This window comes from Trypanosoma conorhini (assembly GCF_003719485.1).
Source record: "Trypanosoma conorhini strain 025E chromosome Unknown Tco_14.4_contig_00001, whole genome shotgun sequence".
In the NCBI taxonomy this organism is placed as follows: domain Eukaryota; phylum Euglenozoa; class Kinetoplastea; order Trypanosomatida; family Trypanosomatidae; genus Trypanosoma; species Trypanosoma conorhini.
In genome coordinates this window covers 1-7,557 of record NW_021704087.1, presented here as the reverse complement: position 1 = coordinate 7,557, position 7,557 = coordinate 1, and the positions used below count along the sequence as shown (strand labels likewise).

The window sequence follows — 7,557 nt, the reverse complement described above, 5'->3', positions numbered from 1 at the left end:
GCATGGCGTACACACTCGGCAAGGCCGAGGGAAGAGGCGAGGATTTCCACGGGCACGTGTCCGCAGTCACAGTCGCGCCAACGTTTCGTCGCCTTGGTTTGGGAGAGGCACTCATGAGGGAGCTCGAGACCACAACGTCCTGCCTTCACAACGCGTACTTTGTGGACTTGCTTGTGCGGCAAAGCAATAAGGTCGCGCAGGCGATGTACCAGAAACTTGGCTACGTTGTCTACCGGCGCGTGCTTGGCTACTACCGAGGTGATGGCCCCAAAGGGACGTTTAAGGATGACGAAGATGCTCTAGACATGCGCAAGGCCATGCCGCGTGACAGGGAGCGAGGGAGGAGCAGCGTTGTCCCCCTTGCCAGGCCCATAAAGCCCGAAGAGTTGGTGTGGAACTAACAGCGACAGCTGCGTGTGTGTGGGAGTGTGCGTGAGATTCCCTCCAGCCTCTGCACCACCAACACCACCAAAGTAGGTTCCGTAATCTTGTCAAGAAGCCTTGTTCAGGCGAGGCAAAATCAGCTGCGGGGTGCCACTTTCTTTTTTTTATTTGCAGCGTAAGGAAGACGCGATACAAGGGGGATATCTGTCGAGAAAGCCACCTTCTTCTTACTGTGAGGGAGCAAGCTGACGGCAAAAAAAAAGATCATGAGACCACTAATCAACTTTGCCAATGATGCAGCGCCCTGGTAACCTGATTTCCGCTTGAAAAAAAAACAGGCCCTTGCGCAGTGAACACGACATGCGAGCTCTGTTGCCGCGGATATGCGGCGGGACGAGGTGAGGGCATTGGCGTTGAGGCCGCCACAGTCACTGCGTGGCTTGTATGAGAAGGGATGGGTGCTGCTATTCGGTCTCTTTGGTGTGCGTTGGTACGCAGAGGCCGTGCGTGCGGAATCCTACGGCGGTGGAATTTAAATGCTGTTCAAGTGTATCTTCTTCGACGGGCGTTTCGCTGCCGCGTGATTCCCGCGTCGGAACAGTACTCTGCGACTGCGCATGCCACCGTACGTTGTGGTGGTGAACGAACGCTTCCTAGTTGTGGCTTCTGCCGGTCACTCCGATGATGCCGAGCTGCAAGGGGCCGGCAAACGCACTCGAGAGGGAAGGGGCTCCGCCTCGGCTCCTGCTGTGCGTTGGCGTTGGGGAGCTGACTCCTGCCTCGTTGTTGTACTGTGTTCTTGTGTCGCGATGAGGGGCGGCGGTGTTTGGCGGACTGCCGGCTGCCGCTGTTGTCTCCCTGTTGCCCCACGCCCTCGCAAACGCACTCACACTCCTGCAGGGGGAGGAGCAAACGTCTTCGTGGGCGCGTGGCGAGGCCGCCCCGTGCATTGCGGCTGCCCTGTCCCCGGCGGTGTGTGCGGTGGGCGGTGTGGGTGAGAGTGTGCCCCGCACCGCGTGTCCGGTGGCCCTTTCTCCTTTCCCTCTCTCTTTTGCTGAATGTGGCTGCGTGGGGGCTGTGTGGCTGTCTTTTTTCTTCTTCAATCTCATTCTTCTTTTGGCTGGTGGTTGGTGTTCGGCTGCAGCCCAAGCCAACAACAACTGACGAAGGGAAAAACAAGCAAGGAAAAAATGTCTGAAGCAAGCGAGGAGAGTAGCACATCGAGTGTTTCGCAGGAACGGCGGAGGGCAAGGCCCGTCTCCGGATCTGACGGCAATGCGAGCCTGCCCGCAGCGCGGCGCCGAAGGGTGGATGCGGGGCAGCAAAGGCAGTGGTCTCTTTACAGTACGGTGAAAACTGTACTGATGGCGGGAGAAGTTCGTACCAGTGGCATAAAACTAAATTATTTTCTTTGCAAAAATTTCGGCGGCGAGGCAGTTATCGATGAAGACCACAATGTTATGATTGAGTTTTTTTTCAGCAGCCCGATGCGTACATTGAAGACGGGGAGCTTCTCCGTGGAATTTTCAACTCAGAAGAATACAAGGCTTACACACTGCTTCAAGATTGTTACAAGCTGCATGACATCGGCGTCGTCGATCTCAGCGATTGGAAGGACTGTTGCGAGGGAGCTGCGCCAAATATTGGGCCTTACGCCAGGAGGAAGCTAGACACGGCCGTGGATGTTGCGGAGCACCGCGTGAACAGGTCAACTACAAAAAGCGGAAGCTCAGACAAAAGGGGAAAAAGGCCAAAATGGACCCCTTACAGCACTATGGAAGAGGTACTCTTGAGCGAAACTTCTCAAGCTAGTGGAGCGAAGCTGAATGATTTCCTTCGCAATGAATTGGGCGGCAGAGGCGTTGTGCAGGCCAACAAAAATGTCTTCATGAAGAATTTCGTTGTGAATCCTGAGAGGTTTATCGACGATGCAGAATTATTGGGCGCAATAACAGCGTTACCATCTTACAAAGGGATGGCGTGCCTATTCGAAGAGAACACTATTCTCATGCAAGACGAAGAGAGACTTTACAACGAAGCTGTGACCTCTCTCAAGCATTGGCGGGACTTTGAAAAGAAGGACATGGTTTCTCCGCTAACACGGGGAATACTCGACGCAGCTCTCGGATGCATAGACGAAGTGTGATTGTCGTGCCGCCTCTGCTGGAGAGATGCTAGGAGGTTGTGTATGTTTCTAGTTGGTGTTATCTAGTGGGAATTCCCGACAGCAAGGGCGTGGGAGTAGTGATGAGGGAAGGCAGAACACTGCAGCCGTAGGACTTGAAGGTGGATAGCAGAAAAGTTACATTGGTTGACAGTACAGAGCCATTCCGTCGGCCACGTTCCAAAGCAATGGCGCTCAGCTTTGTTGAGGGATGGTTGCAGTTCCTGAATTAACAACAAAGTAAAAAAAAAATAGCCCTGACTGCAGTGTTAACTGTGATTTGGAGCGCGGGTGGCGGATTGTCACAGGTGGTACAGTCGGATTGTTTGACACTCGCGGCGGGGCCCAAGCTAGACTGAAGTACCGCCGCTTGCTTGGGAAGCCCGGGAGGAGGGAAAATCGACGTAACGTACGTGGAGTTGTACGGGACCGGCGGCCGAAAATGCTCTGCTTTTGGGCGTTTGTTCGTCTTTGTTTTTGTTTTCTTCTGCGAATTCCCCGCAGGGGAATTTGGTTGGGCTGCGGTTTGCCGCGGCGGATGCGCATTACATTACCGCCAGCGCAGCGCAGCAGCGGCCCAGTGAGTAAATGGAGGTGTGTTTTTTTTGATGGGTGGGGGACTATTGCCGATGAGTGTTCGCGGGGGATGTGATTTGCGTGCGGTATGTGGGGAGCAACCCAATACACACGCGGCGGGAGTGTGAAAACTCGGGCGACAGGGCCAATGCGGAAGACGAAAGGCACCGAACCTTTTGGGACAACAAGTTGCACCAGTGTCACATGCGAATATCGCACGAAGACGCAATTGCTATGCGTAGTGAGTGAAATGGCTTTATGTTTTCCCTTCGGCCTCTCTTTTGGCGCCTCCCTTCCACGGGCACCGCGGTGGGGCTGGGGAGCGGGCGGTTGTGTTTGGGGCGGCGGTGGTGCCACTGCGCTGCTTCATTTTGCTTTTAACGATTTATTTTTGGTATTTTTTTTTTTACACCGTGCTGCACTCCTGCTGCACTGCGCTGAGGGAAGTGGGGCCGGCGTTGGGTGATTTGTGGGGGGGGCGCGACGGAAGGGTCCTGCGGGCATGCGTGCTGAGGGAAGTGGCCGGTGGTGGTTGAAAAAAAAGGGGGCGGAGGAAGGCGGCGCGTGACTTGTGTTTGTGGGTTTTGTTTTTTGTGCGTTTTGATTTCTGCGTGGCGGCGCCCCAAACTGCGTGCTCTTCGCGTGTGTGTGCGTTTTTATTGGAGCGGCGAGTGTGCGGTCGGGCGGCACACGCGTTCGTCGCTGCAGCCTTTACTGCGGACTGCCGCCGCTGTTTGCGCGGAGCCCCCCTGGGGGCGCTGCGGCCGGGCACTTGCGCCTCCCTCTCTTTTATTATTATTATTATTATTATCCGTCTGAAGGCCGCACCCAATTGTGGCGTGAGTGTTGTGATGTTGAAGGGCATTTGTGCGTCCCGAGTGCGCCTTTTTTTCTTTGCATCGTCGCTTGCTTTCCTTTTGCCCCCTTCTTCCGCGTCTCACCCACGCACTCAAATACGCCGAAGGAAAAGAGAGTCCAAACGCTGCTTGCCGCCGCTATTGTGCGCTTTGGAGACTTTGCAGCTGCCACAACCGCCAGCAACACACAACTGTTGCGGCCGGAGCGGATCCATCGCAATGAGGGAAGAGAGAGAGAAAGAGAGGGCAGTGGCCCAACATGCCCCGACATCTGTTTTCCTCTGCGGTGCTGCTGCTTCTTGGCGTGCTGTTGATACGCTGCGGCAAACGTGGCTACTCAGTCGCTAATCAAGGGGGTGCCATGGGGCTACTTGCAGGGACGACAAAGTTTTATAATGTTGCATGGGAAGGCGTTGGGGAGTCTGCTTAACCTGTCACTTCCCTCCGTGCCCCCAGCCTTGTTGCAGTGGGGAAGGATGTGTTTGCCGTTGCCGAGGCTCAGTGCACGAAGCAAGGTGACGAGGACGGCGGTTTTGTTGGGATTGCGTCGAAGCACCTCAATGACCTTGCGGGTGCTGCCGCAACGGCGATCTCGGCGGCGGCGCAGCTGACGCGGTAAGTGAAGACAGCTGTGTGTCTGTGACGAACGTCCTGCTGTACAACCGCCCGCTGGATGCAGATGAGGTCGGTGCCCTTCACAAGAAAACCCGTCCCCGCCGCAACGCCGAAAGAACCAACGCCACTACAGCCGGAGGTTTCTGCTCCAAGCGACGGAGTTTCCTGTAAAGATATGGATGCCACTTTGCCCGCGCCGCAGCGTGAGTTGGAAGCCGCGTCCTCGCCTACTCCCGGCAACGCACTGGCAACGTCACACGGACCCTCGCAGCGGGAGGCTAAGAGTGCAGGTTGGGGCGGAGCCGCCGCAGACGCCGCGGCAGCAAAGGATGCGGCATCCGTCCCCGCGCCCGACAACAACGGCAGCAACAGCGTCGGGGGCGGTGGGCGTCTGCTGCGGAAGCGCAACGCCGAGGACGGCGCCCACGCAGAGCGCCGAGTGCTGCCGCCGCTGCTTCTGCTGGGGCTGTGGGCCTTTGCGCCGTTCTGTGAGGGGCGTGCGGCTTCACTGCGGGGCATGTGCGCCGTCTCCCGCACAGCCACACACACACACACACATCGCCGGGAATAAATTTATCTTCGCGGAGGACAAGTTACTTTTTCGTTTTCTTTTTTGCTTTTTGTTTCTTCTTGCTTCGGGGGTAATCCCCGTGGGTCCACCTCCGCTTTTGCTTCGCGACTCCGCCCATTCGTCGCCTGCCGCGCTCCTCCCGTGACGGGGTGGGGGCATCCCACGACTGTGCGCCTCCCCTTTCCCGTCCACACACACGCACGCAACAGCACTCTGTGCGCTGGTGCTGCTGCTGCTGCGGTGAGGGGACGGAGAAAAGTAACGCAACGCCCCGTCGATGGTGCGTGGACACGAGGAAGGACGAATTGGGACGAAATAAATGTGTCTCCTTTTTTTCCCTGCAGGCGAAGTCTACGCACCGTAATTGTTTGTTTTTTTTCGGTTTTAGGATACGTGAAGAAAAAAATATATATATTAATTCCACTTTTTTTTTGCTTTTCATTTTACCACTCGCTTAGTGAGTTGCCGCTGCCTGGGCTGCAGTGCCGGCCCGGGCACTAATCCTTCTTTTTTCACTCTTGCATCGCTGCTCTGTGCGTGCCCTACCGCAGGCTTTGCGTTCCTTCCTTATTAGCGCTTTGTCTGACACACACACACGCACAACCGCACGGTGAATCTAAACTGCAGGGCACGTGGCTGGTCCCTTCGTAGTTGGTGCTGGCTGTTACGTGTGCGGCTTTCTCCTGTGTACGTGGCTGCGTGAACTCGGTGGGCCGCCATCTTTGTGTTATTTCTCTCTGCTCTCTTTCTACCTCTTGTTCACTATTTTTCTCTTGCTTTCTTCGCCGCGGCCTGAAGAATTTGGTTCACTGCCCCCAGCGACTCTACTGCCACTGTTTTTACTGATGGCGATGACGCTGACGGTGCGGCGCCGCGCGGTGTGCGCCCTGGCGCTCCTCGCGCTGCTCTGCGGGGCGGGAACGGTGGCGGCGGCTGCCGCGCCTCCGGTGATTGTGGCGGTGGAGGTGTCGTGCGCGAGCGCCGATAGAAAAATAAGTTGGCGTGTGGCTGGTGAGACGACGTCCGCTTGGAAAGAGTGCCCGGAAGCGGTGGAGGTTCCCACGGCCATTACAGCCGCGCCTGCCAGTCAGCCCAGCCAAAAGAGCGGCGGCAGCGACTTCATCTGCGCCTGGGCGGGAACGGCGTACCTCTCCGCCGGCCCGAGGACGAACTGCGCCGCGGCTTCAGCGGGGGGCACCCAGAACGTTGCGCTCACGATGCACTGTGCGACGGATGACAAGAGTGAACTGCACACGCTGGCGAAGGGACAAATCGTCACCGTCACTGGGACTGACGCTTCACTTCACCAGGCAGGCGACTGTGCGTTGCAAACCACGACTGCAAGAGAGGCTGCACTGCTGCAGCCTTCACAAGGGCACTCATCGCCACCACAAGCGGCAGCATCACCGACGATCAATTCGGCCCCCAGTGGGCCGACGCCTGAAGGCTCCACGGCTGCTGCTGGGGAGCGAAGCAGTCAGGCTCCCGCCGGAAGACAGGAGACATCAACAGAAAATCGTCCGGCAACTGCAACACCATTGGCTGGCACTGCGGCTCAGTCAACAGCCGCGGCAGGCAAAGCGGCGGATGGAGCCGCCATTACCACAACGACGGCCACCCGCAGTCCCAGTGATGGGGGCCACACAAAAAGCAATGCGGACGGCGGTGACGCCATCCTGTTTCTGCGTGCCCCACTGCTGTTACTCGTGGCTGCCCTTGCCTGCACTGCTGCGTAGGTGGTGAAGCAACCGCACACACACACACACACCCTGGCTGGGACGATGCGTACTCTTTGTGTGCTCATTTTGCTTGTCACCCCTGTGGGCCAATCCTTCTATCTCTCTTCTGTGCTCTGAGGGATGTTTTTTCCTTTGCTTTGCCACCCCATGCAAGTTCCAGTGGGCGGCGCACCCTTTTATCCCCTTCTTCTTTGCTGCTGCCGCCACACAAACGCACACACGGTGCCGACCGCATTGCTGTGCGCCGCACGGATTTGACTCAACTACCCGGCTGAGGTGAAGGCCGAACGCCGCATGAAATGTGCGAAGGATGTGTGTGGGCTTGTGCGACCTGGGCGATGTTTTCTTTTTATTCGTGCGGGTATTAAAATACATACACTCTCACAGTCCTCTTGGGCTGCCGGACACGTGAGGTAAAGGAGCAACACCTGCAGAAGTGATTCTTTTTTTTATATTGTGAGGGCTTTGCGGGAGGCAGCGTCACATCTCTTCCTTGACTGCTTTTCTCTGCGGCCTGGGCGATGCTCACCGCCACCGCGTGCGGTCGCGCCGTTCTTAAATCCCTCTTCTGCCGGTGTGCTGGGGCGGCTCCGTTCTGTTGCCTTCCTCTTTTGTCTCTCCTATTTCACTTGATCACATATACACGCGCCG

The 7,557-nt window shown here is 56.9% G+C and overlaps 5 protein-coding genes across 5 annotated transcripts, besides 6 other annotated features; 4 read left to right on the top strand and 1 right to left on the bottom strand.

Annotated features, from left to right (window-relative positions):
* Window positions 1-2: 2 nt before the first annotated feature.
* Window positions 3-401, top strand: Tco025E_00005 (N-acetyltransferase complex ARD1 subunit; the record flags this gene model as incomplete). The annotated part of the gene is made up of 1 exon (XM_029366954.1): window positions 3-401. The coding sequence occupies one exon, from the start codon at window positions 3-5 to the stop codon at window positions 399-401; it is 399 nt and encodes a 132-aa protein (XP_029232827.1).
* A 1,173-nt stretch (window positions 402-1,574) lies between these two features.
* Tco025E_00004 (retrotransposon hot spot (RHS) protein) lies at window positions 1,575-2,054 on the top strand (the record flags this gene model as incomplete). The annotated part of the gene is made up of 1 exon (XM_029366953.1): window positions 1,575-2,054. One exon carries the CDS (start codon window positions 1,575-1,577, stop codon window positions 2,052-2,054), a length of 480 nt encoding a protein of 159 aa, XP_029232826.1.
* A 104-nt stretch (window positions 2,055-2,158) lies between these two features.
* Tco025E_00003 (retrotransposon hot spot protein (RHS)) lies at window positions 2,159-2,530 on the top strand (the record flags this gene model as incomplete). Its single annotated transcript, XM_029366952.1, has 1 exon — window positions 2,159-2,530. One exon carries the CDS (start codon window positions 2,159-2,161, stop codon window positions 2,528-2,530), a length of 372 nt encoding a protein of 123 aa, XP_029232825.1.
* Window positions 2,531-3,913: 1,383 nt separating this feature from the next.
* Window positions 3,914-3,935: a microsatellite.
* A 267-nt stretch (window positions 3,936-4,202) lies between these two features.
* Window positions 4,203-4,226: a microsatellite.
* Window positions 4,227-4,479: 253 nt separating this feature from the next.
* Window positions 4,480-5,115, bottom strand: Tco025E_00002 (uncharacterized protein; the record flags this gene model as incomplete). Its single annotated transcript, XM_029366951.1, has 1 exon — window positions 4,480-5,115. The coding sequence occupies one exon, from the start codon at window positions 5,113-5,115 to the stop codon at window positions 4,480-4,482; it is 636 nt and encodes a 211-aa protein (XP_029232824.1).
* Window positions 5,116-5,130: 15 nt separating this feature from the next.
* Window positions 5,131-5,154: a microsatellite.
* Window positions 5,155-5,189: 35 nt separating this feature from the next.
* Window positions 5,190-5,228: a sequence feature (A-rich).
* Window positions 5,229-5,380: 152 nt separating this feature from the next.
* Window positions 5,381-5,406: a microsatellite.
* A 606-nt stretch (window positions 5,407-6,012) lies between these two features.
* Window positions 6,013-6,903, top strand: Tco025E_00001 (mucin-like glycoprotein; the record flags this gene model as incomplete). Its single annotated transcript, XM_029366950.1, has 1 exon — window positions 6,013-6,903. One exon carries the CDS (start codon window positions 6,013-6,015, stop codon window positions 6,901-6,903), a length of 891 nt encoding a protein of 296 aa, XP_029232823.1.
* Window positions 6,904-6,918: 15 nt separating this feature from the next.
* Window positions 6,919-6,935: a microsatellite.
* Between the last annotated feature and the right edge of the window lie 622 nt (window positions 6,936-7,557).